The 17,051-nt window shown below is 36.3% G+C and overlaps 1 protein-coding gene across 1 annotated transcript; it reads right to left on the bottom strand.

The window, feature by feature from the left end:
• Nucleotides 1-9,990: 9,990 nt before the first annotated feature.
• LOC114756278 (uncharacterized) lies at nucleotides 9,991-14,802 on the bottom strand. The gene is made up of 3 exons (XM_028945198.1): nucleotides 14,391-14,802; nucleotides 11,321-12,769; nucleotides 9,991-11,243 (listed from the first exon to the last, which is right to left on the bottom strand). Exons 1-3 carry the CDS (start codon nucleotides 14,800-14,802, stop codon nucleotides 9,991-9,993), a joined length of 3,114 nt encoding a protein of 1,037 aa, XP_028801031.1.
• Between the last annotated feature and the right edge of the window lie 2,249 nt (nucleotides 14,803-17,051).

Here is a 17,051-nt window from a genome sequence, read left to right as displayed (position 1 = left end):
ATTTTGTCACACCTCCTTTATAACCTTATTCTATATCAATTGGAACCCCTTTAGGATGATTATATAGGCCTTAGGCATGAGAAAATTCATAAAAATTTAAAATTTTTTCCAAATTTTGGTCTAGGTTATGACTTGAGGTCATAGAGGCAACCTATGCTGCTAGATTGCGACCTGAGATTCCCCGGTTGTGACCTAGGGTCACAGTGAGCCTTCGAGCACTATTTACTATTCATAGAAATTTTTGCCAACTTTGAAAATTCATAACTAAATATAGAAAAGTTGAAACGAGGTGGTTTCAATTTTATTTGAAGCTTGTCATGTGTACTATAAGGAAAAAAATACTTATTGGAATTAGATCATCATGAAACAAAGCCAAAAAATTTGCCAAGTTGCACTGTTCATATGGTCAATTTTCAATTTTTTAGTATTTCTACCCAACTTTGGAAACGCATATCTCTTAGCACAAAACTCCAAATTTAGTAATCTATCTTTTGTTTTAAATTTAAAAATGAGATCTATAAGTCTGCCAAATTTCAAGTCCAAATTCATCCATTTGCTTATTATTTTATGTGACACAGAATTGTCCCTGTTTAGGGCATTTTTATCCCTTAATCAAAACTTGTTAACTTTTCTTTTCTTTTTCCCATTTGCCATCCATCCCAACAAACCAAACCATGATTATAAACCATCATACAACATTATAATTTATATAATGTCAGAGTATTCCATATCCATACTTCATTACAAACTTATATCAAAGTTCAACAAAATACAACATAGCTTGATACATTGTCACAAAATTTTCATGGCCTCCTTAGCTCAACACCAATTCTTTGCCCTTATCCATACTTGATCCATTCCCTATTGATGCATAATTTAGCACAGGAGGGAATGAGGTTTCATGGAAATCTCAGTAGCAATGAACTATCATCATCAAGTAAATCAAGCAATGCATAATGTGACATATTATAGAACTTCAAGACATCTTTAAGTCACATAAAATCATATTATGCATCATACCAAAAGAGGAACATCAACACTTTCACATTGACATATTCCTATGCATTTGGCCAAAGCACAATCAAATGTTATAAAATCAACCATTACCACAACATAAATTTCTCAATTCAAGCAATCAACATAATCACATTAAACAAACAAGATAAACGATCAAATTATAATTCAATGCTACCTTTGGTGCTTAATGCAATTCTGTCTCTTCAAGAGATTAAGGTTCCCTTTGATTTTTCTCCACAATACTTATCAATCCAAGCATAATTACAAGCTACATTAACAATTATTCAAACTTAAACAATGCTCTACTTAAATCCCCCTTTTCTTTGATTTATAACATAATTATTCCTCCTTTGATTTTAATAACCTCTTGGCTCATTCTTACACAATTTTACATGTAGATTTCAAATATCCAATCAAATTTATGAAAATCAAAATCCTTCCCTTTCAAAATGACTTGGCAGAATAGGGGGCATATATGTTCCAAAAATTTTCTTTTTGATTCCAATGATTTTAAACACTTCCTTTTAGTGTTTCCCTACACAAAAACATATCTTAAACTTATTGGAATTGTCAAATCAAAGTAAAACAAACTCCTGCTCCAACATTTCTTCTAAGCCGAATTGGGATATGACTACAAAAAAAAACAATTAATTAGCAACAGAATTTGCGATGGAAACAAATTTCGTCTCTAATTTTTGACGAAATTGCGATAGAAATTCCGTCGCTAATTTTTCTAACAGATTAGTGACGAAATTTTTTCGTTGCTAATATTAGCGACGGAATTGTTGTCCTTCACTAAATTCCATTGCTAATTCATCAGAAAATCCGTCAATAAATATTTAGCGACGGAATTTTTTCTATCAGAAATTTTCATTGCTAAATTGTTTGTCACAGAAGTTTTCGTCACTAATTCCGTTACTAATTCTTCCGTCACAATTCTATCGCTAATTTGTCACTAATTTTAAATTTTATTATTTTAGATTATAATCTTACAACAATTTATATAATAACAATTAAGAATATAATGATTTAAAAACATTTTTAATTATAAAATAAATTGATATATTTATAGAATTGGTGTTAATGAAGATATCGTCATCATTCATATCATCATTAGGTATATACTAAAAATAGGAAGACAATTTCTTAGAAAACTTGGTTATATTTTGTTAAAATAAATTCCTCTTGATTATTAATAATAATTAAAAAATATAATAAGAATATTAATAACTTTCTTATACAAACTGATATAAGAAAGAAATAATTTTATCATATGTATAATATATTGAAAGAGATAATATATGATAGAAATTCAAAATCAATAAATGAATTTATATGAACACAAACTAATATTGAAATGAATTTTGAATTTAAATCATTAAACAATAAAATTTAATCATGATATAGATTGATTTTGGTCTTCAATACAAAAACAAATGGTATATAAAAAGAATTTTAAGAAAATAAGTTACATAGAATATATATACAAGTAGGAGAATATTGTTTATTATAATCTATTCAAATCATTTAATTTTTTATATAGAATAATTTATTACATTTTATTATAGTAGTTATTTTGTGAATAACAAGATTTTTTGACTAATTGTAAATGATTTTCATCAAATATATAAAACACATATAGATAATATAATATAATGTAATATAATACATATATAATTAAATTGTATATCTTATCAATGTTAATTAAAAAATAAATTTATAAAAATATTTATAAAAACTTATTTATGATTTAAAATTCAAAATTAGTATGCTTAGAAATTAAAATTATATTAAAAATATTTTTTTAAAAATAAAACATTATAAAACAAATAGTAAAACAAATATTTAAAAATTATTTTGTCATTAAAATAGTTATGATTAAAATTATCATGTAGTATATTTTTAGTTTTTAATAATATATATGTATATATAATTGTTTGTGTAAAATAATATTATATATATATATATTTAATTTTACATAATAAGTCAACAGGTTCATTGCAGCTTAACTGATAAAACCATAAGCGCGCATCAATGAGGTCCTAGCTTTGAGCGATGGAGAAGTTGTCACACCTCACTATCGGATCCACTTAGGATTTAATCAAAACCATTTTAGACCACATTGGATGGTTTTGGACTCAAAAATCCATGAAAAATGCTGATTTTGGGATTTTTACTGTTCATCGGGTAAAAATCCAGTTTTCTAGCCCAACTTCAAAAATTCATAACTTAATCTAGAAAAATCAAAATGGAGTGATTCAAAATTCTATGAAAAGATCTTTGAATTCTCTTTCAAGAAAAAAATAATATTATGAGCCAATTCCATTTGAAAAAGTGTCAGATTTTTGTGAAATTCACCTCTGTCCATTTGGCAAAAATCCTTTTTCCTGATCCTGAATCTTAACTTTAAAAAATCATTAAAAATCATGTAGCTGGCCATTTTTAACGTTCTGCCTATCGATTTGAAGCTCACGACGTCAACTCTAAGCATACTAAATTTCGTGCATAAATTTGTTTGGTAACTTAATAAAACGTGGCTCTAAATTGACGTCCTGCGTGGGGATTACAGCACCAACCATTGATATTTATACATAACCAAATACAAATGTTTCCTCATGGCTCATCACCATATTTATCCTTGGATTTGCAGCCTCCCTTTTGATGATTCAGTCCCTAAAATATTAGGTTACATATGGGGGATGAGATTTCAATGAAATCCCAGTAGCAAGATCAATCAACCAAAACATTAATATGCATCAATTACAAGCATTCCAACTTTTTGCTATTAATAGGGAACTACTTTACCTCATACATGTAGCACTCTAACATGCAATAGCCAAGGCACATAAAGCAAGGAGTATAGCTACACAATCATCATCATCATCATCATTTAGTTCAACCACATAATAGCACATGAAATTGCATAGCAATCAATGCAACATTCAACATTAAGGTCAATTAAATCTTAGTACCTTAATCCAATGCTCTTTGATTTTCTTGTTCTTCTTTCTTGATTTCACAAATGCCAAACCCTAACATGGCAATCCACAAAAAGGGCAGCAAGAATCATCAACCATTCCTCATAAAAATCAATAACATAATTCAAGTAACTCCTAAACCCCTTAAAGCTTCCATCTTTGTTCTTGAATTTTTAGAGTTTGTTTCCTTAAACCCTAAAAATTCCCTCTTGACTTATTTCTACATGATTTTTCATGTAGATTCCAAATATCTACTTGGATTTAACAAAATAAAATCCCTTCTTACAGTTTTGAACTGATCAAACCATTAGGGTTCAAAATCCAAAAATTACAACTTTAATTCTATGGCTTCCAACACTTGTTCTTTAGGTTTACCCTACACCATTTTTCATTTTGAACACAATGGAAGCCTCAAAACTTTGAGAAACAAATCCTAGGGTTCAGTTCTTACTTTGGTTGAAATGGTCCACTTGTAACATAACAAAGAAAACACTTCAAAAATAACCTACAAACTCTTGTAACCACTAGGATCTATCATGTTTTGAAGTGTTCTAGCAAGATTGAACAATAAAACTTCCTCCCCTGCACCATGAGCATTTCGGCCAGCTCCAAATGAAGAGGGAAAACCAGAAATTTCAACCATACAAAGCATGAAAACAAGACAAGGAACAGTTTGAAACCAACAACTAACCTTAAATCTCACTTAGATGATCAAAGTTGCTTCCTTTCTCATGATTTCTCCATCAAGCTCTCTCTTTTCCCTCACCTTTCTCACTTGGCCGAAACATGATCTAATTTAGGGGGAGGAGGAGCTCATTAATGTTCACAAAATATCCCACTAACCATTATTAATGATTTGCCAAGTGTCATATGCCTACTTAATCTTAATCCTCTCTCTTAATTAACTTAAATCATAATGTAATTAAATGCCAAAGTCAAGATCCTCTCCCATGGTGGCTTGACACTTGGAAAACTTTAATTACCATCCATTAAAGGCTTGACAAGTGGCAACTTGTGGGCCAGGAAAGTGCAAGACTTTAGTCTTCACTTTATCGGTGCACTTTTACTCTGGGTTTAACTTCTTTTCTATAATTACAGTGCTCTAGCCTCTGTAATTATTTTCTATCAAATCTATAAATTATTCTCCTCATTTTTATTTTCCCGAATTGCCCTCTTTGTGTCAAATTTAATTTCCTAATAATTAAATAAAAGGGAAAACTAATTTCCTTCTCTTTATTGATTTTTCCACTTTTCAAAGGAATTAGAAAAAATCTTGGATACTTGAGGGTCTTCTTTTAATTCTATAACCTTTTATAATTCCTTGAGATATCATAGGAATTTTCTTGGGATTTTATTCTCCTTCCAAATATTTATTTGGAATTTTCCAAATAAAGGACATTAAACTAGCTTAAATCGCCCTTAAATTCCTTTGTAATTTCTCTAAGGGCAAATTGGTCATAAAACCAATTTTATAATCTCATATAATTCTCAAGGAACATTGTCCTTATTTTTTCTTAATTTTCTGAGACTTGGAAATATTTTTTCATAATTATTCTTGACCAATTTTCCTTAATTAGTCAAACTTTTCATAATTGGCTTGAAAAATTATAATAATTATTTTCCACCATAAATCTTCTATTTCTCTTTATCTTTTTTGACCTTTAAATATTTAGGAATGTCACACCTTCATTTTGAACCCCATTATACATCATTTGGAACCATTTGGAATCATTATATGATGCTCAAAGTAGGTAAAAACCAAAATGTTAAGATTTTGATTTCGGTTACTATTCATGTAACCCCTAAAAATCAGGTCAACTTTGAAAAATCATAACTAAATGTAGAAAAATCAAAACAGAGTGGTTCCAACTCTCACGTGAAGCTTATGGAATGCTCTACATAGGAAAAATATTCATAGATATCAATTTCTCACAGATCAATACCAGTTTCCACGCAATTATGTACTGTTCATTGGGTAAATTCTGAAATTTCCAGTATTTTTGCCCAACTTTGAAAGGGCATAACTCTTTCCACAAACTTCCAAATTTAGTGATCTACCACTTGATTTAAAGCTAAAAATATGATCTATAAGTCTGCCAAATTTCCAATCCAGATTCAAACATTTGCTATTTATTTTGTATGCACCAAGTTTGGTCCTTTCTAGTCAAAAGTTATCCCCTAATTATCCTTGTTTTGGCTCTTTCTTAACTTTTTACCCATTCTTAATCATGTGGGACTTAACACATGCTAGAATATACATTCTACTATACTTTCACATGTTTAAACATAAGCATACATGCTTGACTCCCATTAGGAGCTATTATCCAACAAACATTTTCAAAGTCAAAATATTACATAACAAGTTCCAACATTGACACTAGAGTACATTGATTGTTCATTAGACCTCCGGGACAACTTCCTTGCCTTTGCCCTTGCTTGAACTCCCTCCTAGGTGGCGTTAAACATAAGAGTGAGATTTCAAAGAAATCCCAGTAGCACGGAATCACAATTTATCATGCATTCCTGCAAACACTACGTGCAATGTTTTTGTGCATTTATCTTGCTTATGTGTTCATGCTTTTATGCCATGAAAAGTAAGCTATCATACACATATTCAATAGACATAATGCCAAGGCAACATACTTCAAACATTGCAATCAACATTTGCAATAAAGCTTAGTCACATCATGGCACACATTGCACACATACACATTAACACATCGATGTAAGCAAGAAAGCAATCAAATGTAATTCAATGCTACCTTTTGGTACTTGTTCCTTGATTTCCTTTAAGTTCAAGATGTTTTCTTGAGTATTTGGCAAGGTACCTATCAAACCAATACCAATTCCAATCATTCAACAATTATTCAAACACATTCCACATTACTTAAACATTAAACCCTTTATCTTTGGATTTTTGGCCTAATTGTTTTCCTTTTGATTCAAGAAACCCCCTTGGCCATTCCTACATGATTTTTCATGTAGAATTCAAATATCAAATCAAATTTTACAAAATCAAATCCCTTCCTTAAATTCTGATCAAAAAAGAAATGAATTCTTTTACAAGGAAAGATGTCAAAATTTCCAACTTGATTTCTAATGCTTCCAAATTCACTTCCTCCATATAACCCTACACAAAAATGCCCAAGGAGTTCAATGGAAGCATCAAAACCATCAAAATCCAACCTTAAGTCCCTGAATTCCAAAATGGACGAACACACCCCTTTTGGTTCCTAAATTTCCATATTTGATTTCAATGAATTAAAACATACTTCCATAGCATAATCCTACACAAAATCACATTTTAAATCCATTGGAACCATTCAAATTTAGTGAAACAATTCCTACCCTTGAGTTCTTGAGTTGGCCGAACTGAATACTCATAGCTCCTAGGGTAATTTCTTCCATAACCCATTCAAAACAGCACCATACATCAACAACACAAGCTCATACTCAATTTGCTATCCTTTCCTAGCACTTCCAGCATAACAGAAATGAACAGCACTTCCCCCTCACTTTAAGTCACGGTTTGGCCAAGGAAAAAGCATCAAATTAAAGCCTAAACATACCTCAAGGAGTCTTGGATTAAAGCTTGATGATAAACCTTGGATTGGAGGTGATTTGAGGAGTGTTTGGAAGCCAAGAAGAAAATTGTGCAGAACCTCCCCTCTATTGTCCCATTTCTGTCCGAATTTTGAATGCCTTGTGGGGGTATTTATAGAGCTCATTTGCTGCCCAAAAACCTGCCCTTAGGCAGCTATTTCTGCCCCAAATTAAGTGCTAAGGTCGGCCAAAATGAAGAACAAATCCTAGCCACACATTCTTTGACTCACTTTCCAAGAGAGTTGATCCAATGGTTGAAAATTTGCCCAGCACACAAGCCAGCTGTTCTGATCATAATGAGCACGAATTTGGGCCTTGTTGGATGCTAACTAAATGTTAAAAACTGGTTAGGAAGTAATGGAATTAGTTAGGGTAATTTAAAAATTCATTCGGTCACATAATACCCGATTTCTTGCCCTCTACTAGGAAAACTAGCTAAGGGCTTCAAAAATTCTATTTCTTTTCATGATAATTCCCTATTTATTCCAAGAGTGTGATCTGGAAGTTTTGGGAATTTTTCAAGATCTCTAGATATTTATTTCACATTTTCTCCAAAATCGGGTCTTTACCGATAGGAATTCGGAAGTAAATTCCCCATAAATTATTTTCTGCATTTTCAATGCTTGGAAACAATTTTATAAATTCATAAATATTCCTAGGGAGTGTATCCATATTTTTCCTTGAATTTTTGGAGTCCTTAGGTAATTAAAATAATTATATCACTTTAATTCCCCTTTATTTTTCCCTACTTTCCCAAAAGTAATTAATTTTTTTGGGAATTTTCACCAAAATTTATTTTGGGCCATTCTCACTCCCAAAACATCATAGGTGACTCAAAAACCTCTAATTCCACCTTTTCTATTTTTAGGGAATTTTTGAGAACTTTTCTCAAAATTACCATTTTGCCCCTAGGGATCCGATAAAGTCAGTTTCGTCCCATTTTGGGTTTCCATGCTTTACTCATACCTTATGCTTATCAATCATATCTCATTTCTCACATTCCCATTACTAGGGTTTCAAATTTTGGGATGTTACATTTCCCTCCCCCTTAAAATAAATTTCGTCCTCGAAATTTAAAATGTACCTTATTCAAAGAGTTCGGGATAATTATCTTTCATGTCGTCTTCCTTCTCCCAAGTTGCTTCTTCTTGTGCCAGATTCTCCCATATGACTTTAATCATTGGGATGGATTTCTGCCGCAGTTGCTTTACTTGACGATCAATGATCTTTACTGGTTTGATCTCCCAGGTTAGGTCATCTCGCAGTGCAATATCTTCATATTCCAAAACATGAGAGGGATTTGGCTGATACTTCTTTAGTTGGGATACATGGAAGACATCATGTATCTGACTAAGATTCGGGGGTAGGGCTACTTTATATGCCACCGATCCTACTTTCGACAGAATCTGGAAAGGTCCGATGTATTTTGGTGACAATTTCTTTGATTTCAAAGACCTTCCTACTCCCGTTGTCGGAGACACTTTCAAGAACACATGGTCTCCTATATCGAAGGTCAAAGGCTTTCGCCGAATGTCTGCATAACTTTTCTGTTTGCTTTGGGCCGTGAGCAGTTTCTGTCTAATCGTCCTTATCCTTTCAGTTGTTTGCTCGACTAGGTCTGGCCCATATAGCTGTCGCTCCCCTAATTCTGTCCAACACAGTGGGGATCTGCACTTGCGACTATACAAAGCTTCATACGGAGCCATCTGTATACTGGAGTGATAACTGTTATTGTAAGCAAATTCTGCTAACGGCAGATAGTCATCCCAGTTACCTTTGAAATCCAATACACAGGCTCTCAACATATCTTCCAGTGTCTGTATGGTTCGCTCTGTCTGACCGTCTGTCTGTGGGTGATATGCTGTACTGAAGTTTAGCTTGGTGCCCATTGCTTGCTGCAGTGCCTTCCAGAATCGGGATAGAAACCGAGGATCTCGATCAGATACAATCGACTCTGGCACTCCATGTAATCTCACAATTTCTCTTATATATAACTTGGCAAGTTTTTCTGGTTGGTAATCTTTCTTTATTGCCAGAAAATGGGCAGAGTTCATTAATCGGTCAATAATCACCCATATCGCGTCATATCCAGATGAGGTACGGGGTAACCCCATGATGAAATCCATGGAGATACTATCCCATTTCCATTCCGGAATATTTAGAGGATGTAAAAGCCCTGACGGTCTCTGATGCTCTGTTTTGACCTTCTGGCAAGTAAGGCATTTAGATACATACTCTGTTATATCCTTCTTCATGCCAGGCCACCAAAACATACGTCGGAGGTCCTGGTACATCTTCGTCATTCCCGGATGTATCGTATATTTGCTCTTATATGCCTCCTCCAATAGCTGTTGCCTGATGGACTCCGGAACATATACCCGTTCCTTATACTTCAATATTCCATCTGGTGACACCTCGATCGCTTCTCCTCAGCTTTTGTTAGCTTAATTCGAAGTGTATCAGCTATCGGATCGCTCTTCTGGGCCTCTTTGATTTGCTCTATCAGTTGGGCTTCTGCTCTTGTCACTTCTACTTTCTGGGTCATTAGTTTCATATGGAATAAAGGTTCCCAATCCCTCACATCTTCGATGAGTTTTCGTTCCTGAATCATTAAGAATGCTACTTGTACTACCTTTCGGCTTAAGGCGTCAGCTACCACATTAGCCTTGCCTGGATGGTATTTTATCTGGTAATCATAATCCTTGAGCAACTCCATCCATCGTCGTTGCCTCATGTTTAGTTCTTTTTGATCCTGCAGGTACTTGAGACTTTTATGATCACAATATAGTTCAAGGGTTGCCCCATATAGATAATGCCTCCAGATTTTTAAGGCATAAACTATTGCAGCTAATTCTAGGTCGTGAGTGGGATAATTCTCTTCATGAGACTTTAACTGTCGTGAGGCGTAGGCGACTACTCGTCCTTGCTGCATTAATACACACCCCAATCCTTGCTTGCTAGCATCGGTATATACAACATACGGTAGGGTTGGATCGGGAATTATCAGCACAGGGGTTGAGGTCAACCTTCGTTTCAGCTCTTGGAAGCTAGCCTCACATTTATCATCCCACACGAATTGCTGGTTCTTACGTGTAAGTTTAGTCAAGGGCTGTGCAATTCTTGAAAAATCCTTAATAAATCTTCTATAGTAACCTGCCAATCCCAGAAAGCTTCGTATTTCTGTTACTGTTTTTGGTTGCTCCCAGTTCAAAACTGCTTCCACCTTACTGGGATCTATTGCTACTCCAACTTGGGTAATCACATGACCCAAGAACTTTACTTCATTCAGCCAAAACTCACACTTGCTGAGTTTGGCATATAGCCGTTTCTCCTTCAGAATACTTAGAACGATCCGTAAATGCTGTTCGTGCTCTGCTAGTGACTTGGAATATACTAAGATATCATCAATGAAAACCACCACAAACTGATCTAGATATGGCCGAAAGATCCTGTTCATGTAATCCATGAAAATCGCAGGGGCATTTGTTAGTCCGAAGGGCATTACCAAGAACTCATAGTGCCCATACCGTGTTCGAAAAGCGGTCTTCGGAATGTCCTCTGCTTTAATCCTCAGTTGATGGTAACCTGATCTCAAGTCAATCTTGGAAAACACTGTGGCACCAGCTAATTGATCTAACAAATCGTCTATTCGAGGTAGTGGGTACTTGTTTTTAATCGTCACTTTTTGAGCTCTCGGTAATCAATGCACAACCTTAGGCTACCGTCCTTCTTACGGAAGAACAAGACGGGTGCTCCCCATGGTGACACACTGGGCCGAATAAAATTCTTTTCTAATAGCTCCTCTAACTGCTTCTTTAATTCTGCCATTTCATTTGGAGCCATAAGATAAGGGGCTTTGGAAATCGGTCCTGCTCCAGGTATTAGGTCAATTGCAAACTCTACCTCTCGCTCTGGAGGTAACCCGCTAATTTCAGTCAGAAAGACTTCTGGAAAATCACATACCACGGGTATCTTTGTTATGCCTTCTTCCACTTCCGCATGTACAGAGAAGAATACCACGTACCCCTGACAGCCATGTCTTAGGCAATCCCCGGCTTGGGTTCCCGTGATCAAGTTCAGTTTCACCTCGGTATGAGGGGTTAGCTCATGGGGAGGAAAAATCAAAGTCCTATTCTTACAGTCAAGGAGTATATTATGGGTAGACAGCCAATTCAGACCAAGTATCACGTCAATCTCATGAAAAGGCATACATATTAGGTCAAGTGTAGTGCAACAGTGGGCATACCGGACAATACAATTTAGGCAAACATCAGACGTATAAACTTTAGTGCCCGTAGGAGTAGCCACACATAGATCATATAGTAATGTGTTAACATCAAGGCCTATGCGCTTTGCGCAATCATATGCAATAAAGGAGTGGCTAGCACCCGAGTCAAACATAGCATGCACAAGGTAATTGTTAACTTGAATCGTACCTTGTATCATCTCAGGCGACTTATCAGCCTCTTCCCTTGTGAGGGCAAGGACCCTCCCTTGAGCTTGGGGCCTTGAGCCATCCACATTAAGGGGGCACTCCCTTATATAGTGTCCTGGCTTGCCACATCGGAAGCACACATTTTGACCCATCAAACATGGTTGATCTCCGTGGTTTTTACCACAGATGCTACATTCCTTGGTCTGGCGCGTAGTGCTGCTTCCTCCTTGCCTTACTCCTCCTCCTCGTTTAAACTTCTTAGAAAACATAGGCTTTTGCCTCTTTCTATTTCCTCCAGAAGAAGTCCTCTCTGGTCCGCCCCTTGTTGCTAGTCCTTCTGGTCTAGGAGCGACCCTGACTACTGCCTGGTGGTTCAGGCTACTTTCAGTAATCCGGCAAGCTTCCACTGCCTGATTAAACTTCTCAAGTTGCCGTGGGGCTACCTTCTCCCTCAGCTCCTGCCTTAGTCCCCTTATCATTTTCTCTGTTTTCCACCGCTCATCATTGCGGAGTTGGAGGTAGTTAGAGTAACGAGAGAGCCTCATGCACCTGTCTAGGTACTCATCAAAGGACTCTCGGGGACCTTGCTGAATCATCAGAAATTCCACCTCCTTTTCGTCTCTTATTGACAGTGGGAAGTATTTCAAATTAAAGTGTTCCTTGAACACTTCCCAGGTAATAGGGGTTGCATTCTCTTGGAGGATCATCTCGGTGTTCTTCTGTTGGAAATTGTGCCCTAGGGGCCAATCATTATGTTTTGAACATTATTAATTTATGAATTTATTAATTACGTTATCATATTATTTGCATGTTTACTGTGATGACTATCCTTGGATAACTCATGGTTTATCCTAAATGTCCCTGGTCGGTCATCTATGTGGGAGCAAAGATGAAATAAGACCAGTATGACTTTAAAGATATATAGAGATATAAATTAAAGTCATAGGCACATGTAAGAGTACAAGGTGTTGGACCAACCCGCTATGAGAGAGCTGCATGGGTTAAGTCATAAGCTTCTCTCATATACAAACCATGTCACTGTGCCCTTTGACCTGAGATCATCATGGATTCATACATGAGAAACGCTTAGCTTTGACCTAGTCAAAAGTCACTTTTGACCGAGTGATCATAAAGACTATGTTCAGGCTTAGTGGTTTTTCATGCGTAGGAATGTGAATGGTCAAGATGGAATTTGTCCCTCACATTCGTAGAGAGACATTACTGGGCCCCTCGATGAGTGAGTCTGAGAAATGTATGGCCATACTATAATGGAAAGGTAGTTCCATTTCTATACTCAGACTACTCAGGGATCGAGAAAGTAACGGTCATGAATAGGAGGATGACGTTTTCCATGCCTCATCCATGACTAAAATGTCGTGTGACAAAAGGGACGCGATATGGTTGTATGAAAGGTTGCATCGTTCAATGATCCTCATATGATTTGGGTAGTCGTGATGTCTTGCTAGAGACCGCTTACGACTTGTGAGTCATTATAGTTAATGGCCCACTGCCAACTTCATATGGGCCTACAGGGTCGCACACAAAATAGCCCCACACGAGTTGTGATGTCCAGATTCATTGAATCTAAGATATGTCCAGATTCAATGAATAATATAGGGTGGACATGTATATGTATATATATATATAAATTCGTATATATATATATATATAAATATAAGAGATATTAATTGTTAGATTTAATTTATAAGGATAAATTAAATATATATAAATTAATTCCGTCATCTCTTTATTAAATAAATAGGTGAATTAAATCTGTGAGACGGATTTAATTTAAACCATATTTATTTAATTGTTCTCTTATCTGATTAGGCAATATTTGATATTGAATTAATTTCAGAATTAATTTAGAATTAATTTTGAAATTAAATATTATTCATTAAACCTATAGCATCCTATATATTTGATATGAGGAGCTAGGGTTTTAAGAGAGAGAGAACCAACAGATAAGAGACGGCCTAAGAGAGGAGAGAGGACGGATTTCTAAAACCCTAGGCGGACATAGGCGCTAGCACGCCGTTCGAGGTTGAGGGCTACTCGTGTGGATACCGGTAGAGGAAGCCGACCGGAGTTGTCGACTTCGAACGACAAAGGAGGCGAGCAGAAGCATCCTGAACGGCCGAATCATCGAGTCACCAGGAAATCGAACGCCTGAAGGTAATGCTTCTTACTACCTGACTTAAACGCGATCGGTAGATCCGGGAAAGGGATTGAAAGTTTTAAAATTTTGAGTTGTTTTTCCGCTGCGCGTCGTCTTTCAATTCCCTTAATCTTCCACCAGCGATCAGCTTCGCCCTCCAGTTTATAGATAGCCATCTGAGCTTTTCTCTCAGAGGAACATTCAAGTACATTAAAAATCTTCTCTAGCCGAGTAATCCAATCCTCAGCCACTTGGACATTCAATGTCCCTGTGAAACTCGGGGGATTCTGTGCACTGAATCGTTTGATCCACTGTCTTAGTGAATCAGGATCCCCTACAGGTCGTACCTGCTCAGCTGCCGGCTCTTGAGGTTGAGCTGGTTGTGGTGCCTCGGCCACGCTTGGCCCGGCCTGTTGTAGCTGTGCTATCGCTGCTGTCACTGCGGCTGCTATGGCAGCATCGCGTTCCTGGTTTTGGCGGGCTTGGGCTGCCTGAATTTCTTGCATCACTTTCTGCTGTTCCTCTAGTCGGTCCATAACCAATTGAATCGGTTCAATAGGAGGTTCCCTTGCTGCCTCCCTTGGTTGTGTTTCTCTTCGGGTTCTCACCATTTTACTTAACTTTTTACTACAAGAGGAACAGAGGAATAAGATTATTACTTAGTTATCAAAATATTTTATACTAAGCTATGCTTCATATTTGTACATAGATAGGTTTCAGGTATAATCATCCAAAACATAGATCATCCAAGTCACATATACAGTCATCCACTCAAGACAGGGGAGAGAAAGGAAAATAAGAAGTAACAAAAAGCTCAAATTCATCTAGGATCTGATCAAAGCTTCCATAGGCGTCTTGCTTGGAACGGTCACTAATCAACTGGATCTGATCCTGCCAAACAGGGGTCCTTGGCAAAGTGTTGACTAAGGCCTGTCCCCACATCTCCTCATCTATCTCTCCCTTGTCCTGGTCAGTGACATCACTATGTAACAGTCGTACGTAGTAAAAATAGTCCATGTAAATGTACCCATACTGGTTCTGGGAGATGTCAATCTACCTCCCCAGCTTACAGAGCTCCTTAAAAATAGCCTGATAGGTGTGCAGCTCCTTTGTGACTAACCGTCGCCTCTTCTTCGGAGGCAGGTCCTTCTCTAACATCTGATCACGGCGCACTACTCTGATAGGCTGTGGCTTCGTCCCACTAGGGCCGGCTTTGTCCGGGTTAAGTTTAGGCCCCGTAGCACTCCCAGCTTCATCATCCTCTAACCTTTTACTACCGTTGGAGTCTACCATGGGAATTATATCCTCTACCTCCCAGAGAGGCTGATAATATCCAGGTGGTGGAGTCGGGTCATCAGGGTCAGAAACATGTGGGTGGTACCAGTCCGGGTACGGTTCCCCTGGCCCTCTCTGATCAACTGTACCCCCAGGAGAATCGGGCTCACAACAAGCTATATCCTGCATCAAGGTTAGTCCAATGTACACCTTTCACGACATAACACATCACACACAATCAAATATGCATTATCCTAATGCATTACCATATCGAACAGTACATCTAAAAGATAGTCCAGAACCTTTGCTCTGATACCAAAAATGTCACACCTTCATTTTGAACCCCATTATACATCATTTGGAACCATTTGGAATCATTATATGATGCTTAAAGTAGGTAAAAACCAAAATGTTAAGATTTTGATTTCGGTTACTATTCATGTAACCCCTAAAAATCAGGTCAACTTTGAAAAATCATAACTAAATGTAGAAAAATCAAAACAGAGTGGTTCCAACTCTCACATGAAGCTTATGGAATGCTCTACATAGGAAAAATATTCATAGGTATCAATTTCTCACAGATCAATACCAGTTTCCACGCAATTATGTACTGTTCATTGGGTAAATTCTGAAATTTCCAGTATTTTTGCCCAACTTTGAAAGGGCATAACTCTTTCCACAAACTTCCAAATTTAGTGATCTACCACTTGATTTAAAGCTAAAAATATGATCTATAAGTCTGCCAAATTTTCAATCCAGATTCAAACATTTGCTATTTATTTTGTATGCACCAAGTTTGGTCCTTTCTAGTCAAAAGTTATCCCCTAATTATCCTTGTTTTGGCTCTTTCTTAACTCTTTACCCATTCTTAATCATGTGGGACTTAACACATGCTTGAATATACATTTACTATACTTTCACATGTTTAAACATAAGCATACATGCTTGACTCCCATTAGGAGCTATTATCCAACAAACATTTCCAAAGTCAAAATATTACATAACAAGTTCCAACATTGACACTAGAGTACATTGATTGTTCATTAGACCTCCGGGACAACTTCCTTGCCTTTGCCGTTGCTTGAACTCCCTCCTAGGTGGTGTTAAACATAAGAGTGAGATTTCAAAGAAATCCCAGTAGCACGGAATCACAATTTATCATGCATTCCTGCAAACACTACGTGCAATGTTTTTGTGCATTTATCTTGCTTATGTGTTCATGCTTTTATGCCATGGAAAGTAAGCTATCATACACATATTCAATAGACATAATGCCAAGGCAACATACTTCAAACATTGCAATCAACATTTGCAATAAAGCTTAGTCACATCATGCACACATTGCACACATACACATTAACACATCAATGTAAGCAGGAAAGCAATCAAATGTAATTCAATGCTACCTTTTGGTACTTGTTCCTTGATTTCCTTTAAGTTCAAGATGTTTTCTTGAGTATTTGGCAAGGTACCTATCAAACCAATACCAATTCCAATCATTCAACAATTATTCAAACACATTCCACATTACTTAAACATTAAACCCTTTTTCTTTGGATTTTTGGCCTAATTGTTTTCCTTTTGA

This window comes from Neltuma alba, unplaced genomic scaffold (genome assembly GCF_004799145.2).
Source record: "Neltuma alba isolate B1F8T4 unplaced genomic scaffold, ASM479914v2 tig00010380_pilon, whole genome shotgun sequence".
In the NCBI taxonomy this organism is placed as follows: Eukaryota; Viridiplantae; Streptophyta; class Magnoliopsida; order Fabales; family Fabaceae; genus Neltuma; species Neltuma alba.
The sequence above is the reverse complement of the archived record's forward strand: the minus strand, read 5'-3'. Positions and strand labels throughout refer to the sequence as shown.

Coding starts and splice junctions, on each gene's coding strand:
- LOC114756278 (XM_028945198.1), bottom strand. CDS start 14,802: ATGGTGAGAACCCGAAGAGAAACACAACCAAGGGAGGCAGCAAGGGAA. Junction 12,770..14,390: donor GATTTTTAATGTACTTGAAT/GTTCCTCTGAGA, acceptor ATTGGCCCCTAG/GGCACAATTTCCAACAGAAG. Junction 11,244..11,320: donor GTTCTTCCGTAAGAAGGACG/GTAGCCTAAGGT, acceptor TACCTCGAATAG/ACGATTTGTTAGATCAATTA.